Source organism: Triplophysa rosa, linkage group LG1 (assembly GCF_024868665.1).
Source record: "Triplophysa rosa linkage group LG1, Trosa_1v2, whole genome shotgun sequence".
NCBI lineage: Eukaryota > Metazoa > Chordata > Actinopteri > Cypriniformes > Nemacheilidae > Triplophysa > Triplophysa rosa.
The window spans coordinates 35,115,315-35,133,563 of record NC_079890.1 but is presented as its reverse complement, the minus strand read 5'-3'; the positions used below and the strand labels follow the sequence as shown (position 1 = coordinate 35,133,563).

Here is an 18,249-nt window from a genome sequence, read left to right as displayed (position 1 = left end):
GCCTTATGGATCGACACTGTATAAAGACAAAGATAGCAGCACATGGAGGCATTAAAGGGACAGTTCGCCCAGAAATTAAAACTCTGATCATTTATTCATCCTCATGTTATTCAAAACCTGTATTAATATGTCCATACAGTGGAAGTCAATTGGCGCCAGTGTTGTTCGGTAACAGACGTTCTTCAAAATATCCTCTAGGTTTGTAATGACAAGAAGGTGAGCAAATAATTGGGTTAACTGTCCCTTTAAGTTAGGGAACCTTTTTGCAGGCAATGAAAGTGAAATGAAAAGAGAATGGATCTTGTAGTCTACATAAAAACGAGTAAACCTACGGCGAACATGAAAGCAAAATAGAAAGTTGTTGAAAGAAGTTGATTGGGCTATATGGTCACAAAATGTCAGAAGCGTAATGTTAAAGTACCACTGAAGTAAAAAATTACAATGCCTATTTTTCATGAAATATAGCAGCGTTTATTGTAAAAAGTTTATCAATGTGCTCTCTTTATAAAATTCGTGTTCCCCTTATAATCTTTAGTTAAAATCTGAAAATGCACTTCCTTCCTGTATTAATGACTGTCCATCATAATTGACGTATGTTAGACGGCTTGGGCGGAGCATCCGTTAACTCCTCCCCTTCAACTGTTAAGTCACCTGCCAATTCCGTTTCAAAATGCAACGGCTGTTTTTATACATCCAATCAAATCGCAGAGAAAGACAAAAGCCACGCCCACTGTTTTTCTCATTAGAAATTCAATTTCACTCGGAAATGATCGCAACTTTAAAGGACTTTAAAGATGTGTTGGACTTTATGTGCTGAGTGTTTATTGTGAATGGGGCAACATTTTGGGGCATGATTGTAAATACTGTACATGCTAAACAAATAACAACATAGATGCAAAAATGGATGCAAGCTTATTTTGAAGTTGAACAACTGCGCATTTAATTAATTTAACTGTGTTTGTGCGCTACAAAGCTCTAAATCAGAAATTGTTGAATCACTAAACAGCAAACAGTGCTTATTACATAAGCTTCACTTTAAAGGATTAAAATCACTCTCTTGTGATCCAATGTGAGCCTTTATTTAGGACATGCTGTGCTGCTCAAGACTTCACACATGAATGCACTCTTAAAATAAATATTTGCCATTGTCAGAATGTGTCAAGTAATGAAAATTCCTTAGATTGTTTTGCTGTGATTGTAGTTACTAATCAAATGTTTGATTTTTGTTTGAGATTTTGATTGTAAACTGTTTGTGCTGCAGGGTTCATTTATGTGACAATGCTTCATGAAGATGCATGCTCTTAATTCACAGTTTGCTCATCATAGGAACAGTAGTCTGTGATATGTGAGTGCTCAACATTTGTATTTCCTTTTTCTGTGACAGAATGTTTCCACACGAAAGTTTCAATTTGTTGATTTGTAAATGTTGATCTGGGCACTATAGATAAAGATAGTTGAGCTGTCAAGTGCATCTGAAAGAAAGAAAAGCAAACCATTTAAGTGACTTTGACATTTTCTGTCTATAGCTCCACTTGTATATGTATATGAATGACACAAGATTTTGTGATTAACTTCTATTAAAGTAAAAAGTTAAAATATCTCAGCATATAGTGGTTTTGATATCTATTATCAAATATGTTTTTGGGAGGAAAAATATGCTGCACAGCTTGCAAGAAATCAGGACTACACTTTCAGCCCTAAAGGGAAAATCTATAACAAGTTCCCGTCTTGTTATATAACAACATTTGGGAGGTTTGGCCTACACAGCTTGTAGTTGTCATACAACTGAGCTTGCTAACATATTTGAAGGCAGAATCACAATATGGTTATGAAATTAATCTTGACATTCATTACATACAGCAAACATGTAAATAAGAGTGTGCAATTCCGTTGCACTTAACCATAAGCATTTACGTACAAGCACCACAAATGAAAAGTGTAAATGAACTTTTTGCATATAGTGACTCCAAAAATTACCTGTTACAATAGGCTACATTTATAAGGTATCCATGAATTAAATAACAAAATTACAGAAAAGTGGCAAAATTAATAACGATATTATTCATTTTGCAAATTCTTCCAACAAACTATTTTTTTATTAAAAGAAAATTGTACTATTAAAATAATTGATTTTATGTGTAAAAAGTATTTAATTACTCAATTAAAAAAATGGTAAATATTAAAATAAGATTTTGAAATTTACATAAAATTGCAAAAGTTTAATGTATAAAAATGAAGAAAATGTTTTTAGTAAAGTTTATGGTCGCATAAGACAATCCATAGTTAATGTGAACTACACCATTGTGAATTTAATTAGTGCAAAAATGGCTAGGAAATGTGAAGTTAGTTTTGAGTAAAGAATCATTTGCTTGCCACTTGAAATAAAAAATGTATCAAATGCAGTGACATTTTCCTTTAAATATAAAATCCTTTTTTTTGTGAGTGAAAACAGTTTATAAATGTAATATATAATCACACAAAGTGTGTGATATCTGTCATTCATGAAGAGTTTTTAATTGAATTGAATTTTTGCAAATGAACTCTTCATATGAATATGAAGGCTATATGATGAATATGTATATATGCTAGCGGTAATGCAAGGGTAAGGGTTACATTCCTATTTCTATTTCAATTTTTACATTTTCTTCAACCCCCCAACCCACTTTTAAAAATTCCTAAGAACCAGACCCCACAGTCCAGATCCCATGCAGAATTCTCATCGGAAACCTCCTGCCACTTGTTGCCCAAAAAACCCTTGCCGATTTGGACCCCAAGTACGACGCTCTAATGAATGAACTGTACAAACACAGTGAAGTCATCTCCAGAACAGATACCTACTATCTCTGTTACACTCAAAAGTGTTAACGTATGTGTTTGTGTGCTTTCAGCACTATTTATAACTGTATGCTGGTCAAAACGGAAAGACTAGCTGCTGGCCCTCCCTCTAACACCGCCCCGCTTGGCTAGAGACCCTCAGTCCTGGTTAGGGAGAGAACAAGCACAGGTAGCATTATCCAGACTGACCCCAGAAAGGATACCGACACAACCTGACACATCGCAGGTAAGGACACACTGTCTCAAGTGCTTCTGTAGCAAGGATGTGTGGGTTGTGTGAACAGTTGAATTTGTTAAATGATTTTAGTAATGTATAATCCCAATAATAATGACAGCAATTCTGTATAAAATATGTTTTTATTTTATATTATTTGAATTTGAATTAGTTTTATATTCTAAGTGTTTTGCATGAAATTGGTTTAACATAGTATTAAAATGAATACAAATGGAACTATTAATGTAAAGAAATATACATTTCACATGTTTTTATCATGTAAAAAATATGGTATTGTAAGAAAAAATCTAAATGCATTCCTGGCTTAATTTTTTTGTGGAATATGAGGTAAAACATTAAGAAAAGTGCAAGTTTTTTATCCTCACTAACAATAAAATACCATAGTTTTGAATACTGTATTTATGATATGTGTGTATTCATTGTCATACATTTGAGTGCAAATACAAAGCTACATAATGATAGTACCAAGGAAACACCACCATTTTTTGTATGGGAAAAATGTGCCGTCCCATTATAAAAGCCTTCCATCTGACATTTTTGTCATTACTTGGACAATATAATAAACAACAGAAATATATGTGAACACAAACTGCCACCTTTCCCTTTTCACCGGTTAAGATTTGCATGGTGTGACATCACTCCCTCTGGCTGTGGTGTCTTGTCCGTTCGGGTCTATATCAGGCATATTGATTCACAGGACCCTGTGGAATAGCACGAGCGGTGCTGCCTTCGCTCGGACGTCACATTTAATAGCCAGAGGTTATTTAAAGGCATGTGCTAGCGTCAGCTTTTCAGCAGGTATAATAAATGTCACCCGCCGGACTGCGAATGTGATTATGCGGTTGTATAAATGTCTTGTCGAATCTGTGCCGTTTGGTATGTGAACAGGTGTGAAAGCGTGAGGAGCAAAATGTGCATTCTCTAACTTTGTTTTTCACAGACAGCATGTCTCAACATTCTCTGATGTCAACGCAGGAGCGGAAAATGCAGGCGGCTGCCATTTGTAGAGAGATCCATGCCACTGATGGTACAAGCGATGATTTATTGTTGTCCTTAAATTCTGTTCATCACAAAACAAGAGCGAATAATCTGTGAATTCCATCTATTCGGTCTAATAAGAGGGCATCGTTTTACTTTGCAAAAGTGGTGAAAGGCCAATCTTGGAGACACATTTAAACCTACAGTTTCAACAGGCTGTCATTTATAAAACTCTATTATAATTCATGTTAATTTTATTTAAAATTAAAAAATCTATAAATAACTTCAGTAGAATTCAGATTTACATTCATAAATTAACCACACTGGCTGTACAGCTAAAAATACAACTCCATAGTATGCACTACCGACTAATCCTTTTGTAGTTGCCTGTTTGAAGTTCTATTTCAGGAAGCAGAAAACTCATTGGTTGGTGTCTGAGTGCAAGTCGGTCCTCGACAGCTGTAAGAAAATACCAGCGGGATACATTTTCATGCTTTGATATGTCTGTAAGATCTTTCTGAGTGGCTTGCATTGGGGTCTCTAGTATAGTAACTCATTTTATGTCGTTGCCGAGAACAGCTGGCTACTACTGTATATTTACTGCTCTTCCTGTAATCCAGAACATTTAGTGGCATCTAGTGGTGAGTTTGCGAATTGCAACCAACGGCTCACTCCACCCCTCTCTTTTGAAACACTTCGGTGGCTGACACAGGACAAAGATGTCGTCACGTTTTCACTTCCTTGCCAAAGGAGATACCATATTTACGAAATGCGCCCTGTAGAACAGTTTGTCCATTTAGGGCTACTGTAGAAACAACATGGCGAATTCCATGCAAGGGGACCCACAGTGTATGTAGATAGAAATAGCTCATTCTAAGGTAATAAAAACATAACGCTTCATTATGTAAGGTCTTTAAACACCTCTGAAGACATAGTTATGTATATTATATTGCATTTCTGTCAATAGATCTTGCAAAAAAATGACACACAGCACCTTTAAGAAATAATAAAAAGGTCATATTCATGTTTTGCACAGGTCATTTCGATATAAACGAGTAAAATTCAATGATTAGTGTTTTCGTACCATATAGTAAATATTTAAGTGTACTACAGTAGTCACTACAGATTATCAATTTATCCTAGGTCTAGTAAATATTACAAAATGCTAATTACTATACTATACTACAGTGTCCTGCAATTTATTGCAGTTTCCTATAGTAAATGCGGACAGGCGTTTTTCTTTATGTAAACATAGTAAAATGTGTTATTTTAAAGTATACGAAGTTGCAATTAAACATTGGTGTACCTCTTTTTTCACATGTAGTGCACTAACCAACTCAGACTTTATTCTCGTTCACAGAGCCAGAGATGGATCTGGGGAAGAAGGTTAGCGCACCAAGAGAAATCATGTTGGAGGAACTCTCCCTGGCATCAAACAGGGGTTCCCGTCTCTTTAAGATGCGGCAGAAACGCTCGGAGAAATATACCTTTGAAAGCATTCAGAATGAGGCCAACACACAACACAGTGTAAGTGTTTGTCGATTATTAGGTTCTGTGTATGATAATAACTATAGCTCTGTTTACACCTGGGCTAAGATTGATTTCTGATTAAAGAATACGTCAGAAGTTATAAAAATGTATACAAATAATTCTCAAAAACATTACATTGGCACAGTGATTCAACAACAATTTTGTAAACACACATGAGCACTCTGATGCAGTCATGTATGTTGTCAAGAAATCAGAGACCCTCTTCTTTGAAATCTGATCATGATTGGTCATAGGAGACGTAGTTGTAAAATCATCTGACCACTTGGTATCAGGTCACCCATGAAGGATCGATGTGTAAACAGGGCAAATGATCTATTAATGTAAAATGTATTCCTTTTGTGCAATTACCACCCAAATCTGTTCCCAGAACAATGCCATTTATCCCGGACAAGACATTTTAAGCAATGTAAATGATCTCGGAAATGACCAGGCACCAAAAACAGTCAACTCCGCTCCTAACCCTGAGAATATTGCCCCAGGTTAGTGTGTGTGTGCACAGATGTACTGTTACAGATACACTGCCACAGAATTACACAGCCTCACATGTCTCAGTTAATGCATGTGTTAGGATCTGTGGAACGTATTTACATTTCAATAATTATGTAGTGTAAATTAAGGTTTGTAATGTTGTAGGGCTGTCAAACGATTAATTGCGATTAATCGCATCCAGAATAAAAGTTTGTGTTTACATAATATATGTCTATGTACTGTGCATATTAATTTTGTATTTATAAATACAAACACATACACATGAATACATATTTAGGAAATATTTACATGTATTTATTTATATTTACTAATAATTGAAATTATATATAAATGTTTATTCATTTTTAGATTTTCCTTAAATATATGCATGTATGTGTATGTGTTAATAACTACAAAATGATTATGCACAGTACACAGATATATATTATGTTAACAAACTTTTATTCTGGATGCGATTAATCGCGATTAATTGATTGACAGCCCTAATATATACTGTATCTATGTTATGTAATATGCATTAAGACAAACCATGTGCATAAAATTCTATTTTTTAAGTTATCGACTACAGATTTTAAAACTACAAAATGACACATTTATGGAGATAAATAGCTTACATAAAAGTGAGGCCGAACACATTTCATTTTAAATAAATAGTATAGTAATATACTGTATACAGCTGTTTACATGCAGTTTGCACCAATTTGCATCTCTTGGCCAGTAAATCCCTCTGTGATCAGTGGCTGTGCCCGAAATAGCCCCCTATACCCTAATATAGTGCACTATTTGAGGGGACATCCACTTTTAGTGATGTCCGAATTCAATCCGATGATGCATTGTAATAATGAGTGTACAACCGATGTACTGTACACTCATCCGTTTCTCAATATGCGTTCTTCAGCGGTCCTCGTGTTCTCGATCTACGTCATCAATAACCGCCAAAGTCTGTTCCAATACTCAGGAACACAAGAACAGAGAACGCATGAAAGTACCCGGATGTGTTCTCGATATCAAGGATGCATCGAATGCAGCCTTGCGCGCCTACGGAATCTGCTTGAAGTCCCAGACGCCATTGCGGCGCGTTCATCCAAGTTCGTTCTTCCGGGGCTGCCTCGCAAGACCGGTCTCCACAAGAACACAAGTGCATTCTTTGCATTCTCGGAATTGAGAAATGGCCACGGGTAGCTGCAAGACATCTATCGTGAGGCATGCGCTGAACGAATTTCTGCGTCTCGGCAGAAGATGGCGCCCGCAGCGCTTCCTGTGCACGCTGAGTGTCCGAATATACTCACTCGATTTCATTCGCTTCTTCAAGTGAACTATATTAGTGAACTAATGTAGGGAATAGTGAATGAGGGTATAGGGGGCTATTTCGGACAAAGCCAGTGACTGTAGTGTCCCCACAGGAAGCTTTATAATTATTTCCTGTATCTTTGTAAGCAGCGGCGCTGCCGGCGCAGTCCACGATAGCATCTTAAACGAATCTTATCCTCCTAACTCCCATGACCTGATCTAACCCTTCTAGATTGAAAGATGAGCACACATATACAGTGTGTCATGCTATTTTCGTGGCTTTGAGGGAGGATTCATTTGCAGGTTGTGTAAACTAGATATGATATGAAGACAAGAAGTTGCGTCCGAAACCTCAGTATGCACAAAACAGTAGTCGAGAAATACTTGGATGGTCTACTGCTTCCACCGAGATTTGTGAGAGTGCATCAGACGGACACTTCTCTATCCCATGATGCCACGGAAGCTGAGCAACGGTCAATTTTAAAAAGTTAATCAAATAAAAATAGCAGAAAACGTCAAAGCGGCTGTCCGTTTTTTAAATGTAAGTACAGGTTAATGAATTTCTCATGAATAAATGATGTTTGTACAGACGCCTAGGTAGAGGTTGATGTTAATATGTCATAGGTCAAAGAGCCTAGGGGTCACATGACAATAAAACATGGCAGATGCAGTACGAAATCAATTACCACCCCCACACATACTATATAGAAAGTACTGTTTTAACGGTCGATAGGTAGGTACTTCATTTAAATCAGTGCGTACTGTCATAGTATGAGATTTCGGACGCAGCTAATGATTTTTATTTCTTTTACCAGCCCATAAAAGTCTTAAATGAATATTTCTTAAAAAAATTATGATATTACTTGTTTTTTATTTTGAATTATTTTTATACACTCTCTCTTGTGTTCATGTGTGGTATGTTACACAGCAAAATCGCCAGTGTTAAAAAAGGTCAAATTAACTCTCACAGTGTATATATAATCCACACTTCGATAGTGTGGATTATATATACACTGTGAGTGTTAATTTGACCTTTTTTAACACTGGCGATTTCGCTGTGATATGGAAGTATTCAGAGCTCCTGAAACCAGGACAAATTTCCTGTGTGCGTGTCAATGAGACTAAATGAGTGAAAATGGAAACTTTTGTTCAAGTCTCATTCGTCTCAGGCATTTCTCCTGAGAAAAAGACAGAAATCTCTCATTAGAGTTTCGGAAGAGCTCCTAACAATGTCACAAACTGATCTCAGATTTGCTAAGTCTGCAATCAAAAGTAAATATTATTAAAGTTTTTATATTTATGAATTTAACAATTTCATATCAAATTGATCCAACTGGTTTTAAAATTGGTCTAATTTTATTATTTTTATTTGTCCAATGCAATTTTAGGAGATACAGTACATCTGAGACGAAATTGATACTTAAATGAAACACAGAAGGGCAGCTGTATTAGTAATAGTTTAATGTTCAGCTAAAACAGAATTGGTCTGTTGTTCACTTTAATCCACTTTAGTTTATACACAGACTATAAATCACCCTACTTACAGTGAGGGAAATAAGTATTTGATCCCCTGCTGATTTTGTAAGTTTGCCTACTTACAAACAAATGAAGGGTCTATAATTTTTATGGTGGGTTTATTTTAACTGATAGACACAGAATATTAAAAAAAATCAGGGGAAAAAAATGTTATATAAAGGTTATAAATTGATTTGCATTTCAGTCAGTGAAATAAGTATTTGATCCCCTACCAACTAGCAAGAATTCTGGCTCCACAGATTGGTTATGTGCCTATATGGACCACAGATTAGTCCTGTCACTTTAAGAAAGTACTCCTAAATCAGCTTGTTATGTATATAAAAGATGCCTGCCAACAGAATCTGTATCTTCCAGTTCAACCTCTCCAACACCATGGTCCAGACCAAATAGGTTTTAAAGGATGTCAGCGACAAGATTGGAGACCTGCACAAACCTTGAATAGGCTACAGACAGAAGCTTGGTGAGAAGGAGACAACTGTTGGTGTGATTATTTGGAAATAGAAGATATACAAAATAACTATCAAATGCCCTTGTTCTGGAGCTCCCTGCAATATTTCCCCAATGGGGTAAAGATGATCATGAGAAATGTTAAAGATCAGCCCAGAACTACACGGAAGAAGCCTGTTAATGATTTCAAGACAGTTGGGAACACAGTTAGCAAGCAAAACATTGGTAACACATTGGTAACACGCTATGCCACAGTAGACTGAAATCCTGAAGCACCCGCAAGGTCCTCCTGCCCAAGAAGGCCCGCCTGGCTCGTCTTAAGTTTGACAATGAACATAAAAATGATTCAGAAAAGGCTTTGGCGAAAGTGCTGGCACTGCTGTGAGACCAAAATGGACTCCTGTGTTTGGAGGGAGAGAAATGCTGACTATGAGCCCAAGAACATCATGTCTACAGAGAAGCACAGTGTTGGAAACATTCTGCTTTAGGGCTTTTTCTCTGCTACAGGTATACAGGATGACTTCACCGCATTGAGGGGCTGAGGGACGGGCCCATGTACCGTAAAATCTTGGACGAGAACCTCCTCCCCTTAACTAGGTCACTGAAGATGGGTCATGGATGAGCCTTTAACATGACAAAGACGCAAAACATATTGCCAAGACAACCAAATAGTGGCTTAAGGAGAAGCACATTAAATGTCCTAGCCAGTCTCTAGACCCTAGTCCTATAGAACCTCTGTGAAGGAGGCTAAAACTCCAATTTGCTGAGCGACAGCCAAGAAACCTTAAAGATTGACAGAGGAGTGGACTAAATGTATCCGGACACATGTGCAAACCTGCTGACCAACTATCAGAAATGTCTGACCTCTGTGCTTGCCAACAAGGGTTTCTCCACAAAGTACAAAGTTATGTTTTGCTTGGGGATCAAATACTTATTTCACTGACTGAAATGCAAATCAATTTATAACCTTTATATAACATTTTTTTCCCCTGATTTTTTTTAATATTCTGTGTCTATCAGTTAAAATAAACCCACCATAAAAATTATAGACCCCTCATTTGTTTGTAAGTAGGCAAACTTACAAAATCAGCAGGGGATCAAATACTTATTTCCCTCACTGTATATAAGAATATGTATATCACATGGTATACTGTAATAATTCAGTTTGAGTCCATGACAAGTGTAAACATTCTTCTGCTTGTGTAGCAGCCGGCCAATCAGCTTTCAGCTTGCTAGATCGAAGAAGCACTTTGAAGTTTATGGACCATACATCAGATAGTCCATAAACCCGCGGGCCCTCCTCCGGCAACCACTCTCACTCAGTGAGCATAAGACGTCTCAAGGGGCCACCCAGCGAAAACATTTCCCAAGCTGTTAATGATTCTCTCAGACTCGTCCAACTGGTCTGACCCTTAAGCTTTAAACACATGCATTTTGTGTCTCTTTCTTCAGGAAGGAGACTGCATGAGGGTGATATGTGACAAAAACGGCCGCATTACGTATTACGTAACTGTTGTTTTGGGCTTGTTGGCCCTCGCAGCGAGGAGTGTTTGAGGGAGACTCATTATGAAGGATCGCCTGCCTCCATCCGCAGCATTTTGTAGCACTTTGGTAAGACCGGTGTTTAAAATAGTAAGGGGCCTATTTTAACGATCTAAGCGCATGGTCTAAAGCGCACGGCGCAGGTGCACTCAGGGCGTGTCCGAATCCACTTTTGCTAGTTTAATGACGGGAAAACGGTCGGCATACCCGGGCGCATGGTCTAAACGGGTTGTTCCGATTCTCTTAATGATTAATGGATGTTTTTTGGGCAAAACATGCAGTAAACCAATCAGAGTCTCATCTCCCATTCCTTTTAAGAGCCAGTTGCGCTTGCGCCGTGGCGGATTTGCTATTTAAATGGCGAAATTTGGAAGAGCAGACACTTCTCCAGATAGTCACCTGCAAATATGACTTGACCCCAAAAAAATTCTAACAAACAGTTTCTCAGTGGTTTACAGTAGTATCAGATGTACTAAAAAACATACTAAAAGTGTACCAAAGTTTGACTCCAAGAAAGGCCCCATTTTCAAAATGGTGGCCGTCAGGTCCTTAAAATTACCATTACTCCTTTGTATTCCTCCTAGACCAGGAATACTGGTGCCTGATACATGTTTTGGCCATGTAATATTCTCATTGGCATGTTTTCATGATAGATAAATGATTACAAGTACAACTATATATTAAAGAAATTGGTTACAAGCATATTTATGCGAAAAATAAGTACAATTTCCCTTAAGTAATTGCATATTTCTCCTTTCTCATATCGTTTTGCCTAGTGTTGGTGATTTCTGTGGTTCATAACCATTCTTTTGATTCCAATAAAGAATAAATTCATTAGAACTGTGTGGTACTGTAAAATTTGTCAAAAGCTGCCACGTGAAGGCTCAGTTCCGCTAACCCCTTTTATTTTTTTGTGTTTTATTTTTTCATATATTTTTATAATGCTTTTTTTTGCCTTTTGTTTTTTATATTTTTTTTAATACTATTCTTATTTATACATAACTTTTTCTATTTTCTTCAGTTGTTTCCTCTTATTCTGGTTTATTTTTTATACTTTTTTGAACTGTGACCTTCACTAGATTTACCATTAGTCGTCACACTCTTCCTCCCATAGAGGTTGATTATAGTGATTCTCACAATTCCCAACTTGACATATGGTCCACAAGCAGGCATGCATGGTAGTCCATATGCCCTGCAACTGCACCGTTGTGTTCGGCAGGCAGTTGTGCATCTGTCCACCAGCAAATGGTGCCTAATGATGCCTTCCATCAGTGTGCCTATTGCACCAAGTAGGTTCATAAATGTATGAAAACCTCCAAGCATTAAGACTATGCTTTTAAAGGGACTACTCTGTGGTGCATCCATGATCATCTCTGCTGCTTTCCAATGATTGACCTGTACTCTGGAGACAAAACGTGTATTTTGTCCACCATTGTTTTGTGACCTGGCTATCAAACACAATGCTCCACCCGTTATTACGTTTGATCAGCCACTGTACTGGAAAGCAGCAGAGATGATCATGGATGCACCACAGAGTAGTCCCCTTAAAAGCATAGTCTTAATGCTTGGAGGTTTTCATACATTTATGAACCTACTTGGTGCAATAGGCACACTGATGGAAGGAACAGGACTCAGGAACATTATGGAAGTTGTCTGTAGATCAAATGCTGTCCAGCACATGATGACTGGAAAGTCAGTGCAAAGAGCTTTTCGTGGACATTTGCTGGTGGACAGATGTCTCAATCACCTGGTTGTGTATGTCATCGCCTCTTTGTACACTTGCATTGTTTATTCCATCAGCTCCCTTCTGATGAACCTCAACCACATCAGAGCCATCTCTTAAGTTTTTACAGCAAATAGGGCAAGTTTCTTGGTTTACAACAACATGACTCATGGTCAAAATTGCATTTGGAGTGTACTTTTTTCCTCAAGCTAATTCAACAGTGTCATCCTCTCTTAACACACTTACATTGTTGGCCTTTTTCATGTGTTAGAAATCTGGGTGGGGGGGTGGGAGGTTTAAGTAGTCAAGGATGAATTTTGTTTGAGCAAAATGATATACACTGTGCTGCCAACAACATTTCAATGAGGCAAGCAATATCAAATGTCAGTATTCTCTTCCACCAGGTTTGAGTTGGTCTATGGCGCAGTCTATTTTCAGTTCTTCAAAATAGCAACGCACCAACAATGCGCCTGAACAAACCTTTTTTCTAGATAAGCACGCCAATGGGCGCACAAATGGCCGCAAATGCATTTGCTATTTAAACAATGCGGCGCAGGACGGGAAAATGAGAACTGCGTCTGGCTGAAACTAGCAAAAACACTTGCGCCGCATTGCACCGGGTGTACAATAGGGCCCAAAAACATTACTGCGGTAGCTTACAAAAGAAGATATTTTGTGGAATGTCTCAGTAGTTTTGTGTCTATACAATTGACGTCAATGGGGTCCAATGTTGTTTGGTTACCAACGTTCTTCAAAATATCTTTGTGTTCTGCAATAGAAAGAAAGTCATGCAGGATTAGAATGAGGATGGTACGTAATGAAATTGTTCATTTTTGGTGAACTATTGGACTTTGAGTGTGTAATAAAGCTTTGATTGATATCCCTTTCGGTCTACAAAATTGAATTGTGGTTGATGGACTATGGATTCAACGCCTTGTTTTTTTTCCTCCACTAGGTTATGGTGGTCCTTTGAAGGACGTTCCAGCAGAAAAATTCAACAGCACAGCCATGCCCAGATCTTACCAGTCTCCCTGGGAGCAGGCTCTCATTAACGACCCCTCCCTGGCTGATACACTGGTCGCCCAAGTGCCCAAACCCGAGCCCAGACATGAGATACCTCAATTCAAGAGCTTCAACAGGTTTGTAAAACTGCTACAAAATGTCAAATGTCAATAAGTACAATACTGTTTTCATTGTTTAGTCACTTTCATTTCTGTAAATTCAAGGGTTGCTATTCCATTCGGTGGCTTTGGCAAGGCACCCAAAGTCGCTGTTAAACCTCTTGATGTGGATCTGGGCATTCCAAAACCCATAACACCTGTAGCTGACCCCGTGATCAAACGGCCCACCTTCAACAGAACAGCATCAGGCTGGGTTAATGACAGCGTACCCTTGAGGCTTCACCTGGAACCCATATCCTCCATGTCTTCCACATTTGCCCCAGAGTCTGATGACCTCTGAGTATTATCCTTTGTTTTTGTGAGCTTCATTGTCACTGGAATACAGGTTGCACTTTTCTCCGAATGTTTACTATCAGGGAAAGTTGCATTATTGGTATTGATATATAGAAAAGCAAAAATGACTCAAGCATAGGTAAATACTTTTTTATTTCCAAAAGGAAATTCTTTTAAAAAAGTATGTTTTTCCCAAATACTTTTCAGGGCTCTGTAGGACTCTAGAGTAAAGCATGCGTTGCAAATATTTTAACAGATTTGAAGTATCTGATTTTTTATTGAATTCACCCCAAGGCCGTGATCCATTTGCCAAAATAAGATTATTAAAATGTAGTGTACATATACATGTATAAATTGCTGGTGACATAAACACATTTATTTAAATTATTGAATAAACTTAAAGTTTAATGAACTTACGTTTCTCCTTTCAAATCTTTCAAATGGCTTTTTTGGCATTAAAACAAGTATTTGAGGTATGCATGAGCTACAGTAAAATCAAATAATACATGTAATATGACTGTGTGTATGTAGTCCATCTTATTAGCATGGAAGAATTCAATAGACTGCAGAACTATCATCACAGGTAATGAAATTTATTCATGGTAATGATTTTTCTGTCAAATTTGTATTCAATGTATAGTTTTAAAAAGCTTATTAAGCTCTTTTTATTAAGCTTATAAGTAAGCTACTTACTTATTAAGCCCAAAGAGTGAATGTTTTTTTCTCCTCGCTTCTCGATTTATAAATCATAAACATTAACATTTTAACACTTGTATAATGTTGATTTTGGACTTTATAGCTGATGCAAAACAATATTTGTTAGCAAAGTCTAGTCACACCATGTCATGGTCAGTTTAAATACATTACCTTAATACTTTATATTAAATTTACATGTTTAGGCAGGCTTTTATGTCATTTTGATTTCTGTTTGTCGCTTAGACTGTACTGGCCTTTATTGTTTAATGTTTTATTGACTTTGCAAGGTGGCATGAAAGGTCTTAAAAAACATTTACATTTACGAATTATAGTGTAGAATGGTTTGTGCATCAGTGCATTGTTGTGTTATGTTATGTTGCGAGCTGGGTTTTGTGGGCCGCTCCTGCTGAAGAAGTCCAGGGCCACTTTTTACTCCCAGTCCGCCCCTGATGAAATGCGTGCGCTGCATACTTGTGTCGCTGTGTTTGCTCATATCCTCAAGGTTAAAATTTCCAGGCCTGACAAATTGAATCTTTTTCCCTGACAGCTGAGATGAGTGATGAGTCCTTTGACTTTTGGTAGCTGCGTGTCTTTTGCATCAGTCACTGATGGACACAGCACATGTTGCTCACACTTCAGTGTGCCATGTAATTCAGGCAGTCCAGAAACCCATGTTGAGACATGCTAATTATAAAAAAGATGCAATCGCAAAAAAATGAGATGGCTTTGAATTAGTAGAATTTTCTATGTCTACAGTAAATGATTTTTAAATCCTTAAACAAGGGTTTTCAAGGTCGGTGTGGTACAATTGGTAGTATAAGTCACTTTTGAACTGTTTGCTAAGAACAGGTCAGCAAATTGTTTTCTAACTGTTTACACATTTATTTATTATGCAACTTCTTGTCTCGCAGCCATTGACTGATGCATACAGTACTAGATTTCAAATTACCCACTCAGCGCTAGTGTTTAGAAATAAGGCTGTTCACATGTCAAAAGTTCATAAACTTTCTTTTAATTGAAATCATAAATCTGAACAGTTGAAGCACTATATACCTTCAGTATAGTTCTTATGGCTAACTCAGTCTATAAGCAGCAGCTCCTGGAGAAAAGCCAGTCAATTAGCTCGAGTCTGCTAAGTCAGAAAAAAAGATGCTGATCTTCAGTCACATGCCTTTGGGATTTGTTGTGCAGATTGCGGATTCAGATTATACAACTGGATGGCAAATAAAGCACTCTGGGGCTGAATGGTCAACACATGCACTTCAGCACAGATTTGAAGGTTGAACATGAACAAATGTTGCTGTTCATTGCTGCAGAATATTATCTAAATTATTTCTTATAGTTTTGATAATTAGGGTCCAACATTTTTCCCACCGCATCTTAAATATGTGATGATTATATTAAAATCAGGCCTATTTTTATGACCATTACATTTTTTGCATTGATTTAAATGTAAAACGAAAATAACAACACAATAACTTTTTGCCCTATATCACAAGTCAGAACACACACACGCACATATATTAAGAAGGCTACTTCACAATTATTTTGTGACCGTTTTTGTTATATTCAAAATATTAAGTTACTGCACTCAAGTTATTAAAGAAAGCCTTTTCAAGCAAGTCTTTTGTTATTTTAAACACGCCTATGCTTTTGACTATGTGCCTTCTACATTTAATATTTTTCAATAAAGTATTTGTTATATTCCCTTTTATAAAGAAAATATAATGAAGATCATAATTGACATGCATTAGGTTAATACGAACAGCAATTTTTTGAGCATGTCTAATAACATTTCATATAGTAATTTTATATTTAATATAAATTGAAAATTTGGGTTTTAGTGTTGTCATTAAATTATGCACTTTTGATCAAATAAATGTCAAAAACAGGAAATACCCAGTGCTGATGAGTGTCCCAAGACTGTCCTGTTGACACGGGACACATTCCTAACCAGAGATTGTTTGATTGCTGTCAGACTGCCTGAGATGTTGAAGACGACCGTCTCAGATTTTCTACACTGGCCCTCCAGGAGCTTCAAGTTTCTTTGAAGCTGTTTATCAAAGGTTGGGCTGAAATGTCTTTTAACTTTTGCAGCCCAACAGAGTGTGAAAAGAACTTTTGAACGCACCTGTTTTCCCTATGGGTGTGTTTTTTGGCGAAAATAAATCAATAATAATCATTGATGTTGGTATGGTGTCATGGACAGATGGGCTGATATCTGACTAGATGCAGAAAAAAACCTTCTGTAATTTGCAGATTTAGAAAATAAAATGACTATTTCGTTTACTTTTCGTTAAAATGACTATTTTCTACAGTCGTTTTGGTACATCTCTCTACGGATAGCAAACAATTTGTATGTGTTTAAACATAAACATGTCTTTCTATAGTACACATTTAGATACATGTTACAGGTAATTTGGATAGTTCATGCATATAAAAACTTTGCATACTATGCAGATTATAAAACAAGTATATACTGCAGAAATAGTAGTATGATAGGATTGATTTTATTACACAGAAAAGGAAACGTGACACTCGGCATAGAGGAATAACATCCTGTTTAATAGTTGACATAATTCACATGAACAAACTATCGTCACATGCTGCCAGTTGCTGTTTTTTGCAATTAACACACAATTAACCTCATAAACTAATGGCTGCTAACAATTAGCCTGCAGTCTGAACTCTGAATGGTCACAGCAGGTGGTCAAACAATGCAAGAAGTTGGCCGAAGACAGCAGAGAGAGAGCACCGGTGCATTGTCGTTCCAAAATTGGATTGGGATACGACAAAAAATATCTAAAGGTCAAGAGCGGGTCGCTGAGAACGTGGTAGAAAGGTGTAAAGGTTCTTGCTGAGCATTAATGGAATCCATGCGTGCGGGCGCACATGCGACCACTGTTTATGTCATCGTTGTGACATTGTGAGTCAGCATTGATCTCTGGCATGCTGATGATATATAAATAGACACAATCTGAAGACCAACAAGCATGATGCAAAAGGCACACAACATTGAAAACACTTCAGATGTCGTCATCTGATGGGGCTAAAGGATTTTCCACAGAATTCTATTGGATTCTTTTTCATTTTTGTACTTACCGTCGCTGTCCATCCGAAACCTTGGAAATTTGCTGTTTTTCAGGAAATGGAAAACACTGTACTTTTTAAATAATCAAAAAGTGTTGTCAAAGTTGACAAGCACTTTTTAATACTTATGGGTTAGATATTTGCTAAATCCATGACTAATAATAATGATTTATGGCAAAAAATCACAAAATATGGAGATACAAGGTTTCAGAAGGACTGCAGCGTTATAATATTTATTTTTGTAAACTGTAGCAAAATTCCTAGATAATATGTTGTTGTTTTTTGAAACATTTAATTATTAAATAATAAATATTGTGGTATACTATGATACTGTATTTACTACAGTTTATCAATTTACTATAGTTAATACTACTGTAATACTA

General features: G+C 37.0%; 1 protein-coding gene across 3 annotated transcripts; it reads left to right on the top strand.

Moving 5' to 3' along the window:
* Nucleotides 1-2,946: 2,946 nt before the first annotated feature.
* On the top strand, nucleotides 2,947-14,448 carry myoz2a (myozenin 2a). Of its 3 annotated transcripts, none has more exons than XM_057351927.1 (6): nucleotides 2,947-3,061; nucleotides 4,011-4,097; nucleotides 5,409-5,575; nucleotides 5,967-6,078; nucleotides 13,582-13,765; nucleotides 13,853-14,448. In XM_057351927.1, exons 2-6 carry the CDS (start codon nucleotides 4,016-4,018, stop codon nucleotides 14,085-14,087), a joined length of 780 nt encoding a protein of 259 aa, XP_057207910.1. In that variant the 5' UTR covers nucleotides 2,947-3,061; nucleotides 4,011-4,015; the 3' UTR covers nucleotides 14,088-14,448. The 3 variants fall into 3 exon arrangements, with proteins under 3 accessions (XP_057207910.1, XP_057207146.1, XP_057206330.1); XM_057350347.1 differs by lacking the exon at nucleotides 2,947-3,061 and adding an exon at nucleotides 3,555-3,868; XM_057351163.1 differs by lacking the exon at nucleotides 4,011-4,097.
* The last annotated feature ends 3,801 nt before the right edge of the window (nucleotides 14,449-18,249 follow it).

What these genes read in the sequence shown, in the direction of transcription:
- myoz2a (XM_057351927.1), top strand. Translation starts at nt 4,016, where the DNA reads ATGTCTCAACATTCTCTGATGTCAACGCAGGAGCGGAAAATGCAGGCG. An exon ending in AGGCCAACACACAACACAGT is followed by an intron (nt 5,576 to 5,966) that starts GTAAGTGTTTGT and finishes ATCTGTTCCCAG; the next exon opens with AACAATGCCATTTATCCCGG. An exon ending in CCCTGAGAATATTGCCCCAG is followed by an intron (nt 6,079 to 13,581) that starts GTTAGTGTGTGT and finishes TTCCTCCACTAG; the next exon opens with GTTATGGTGGTCCTTTGAAG.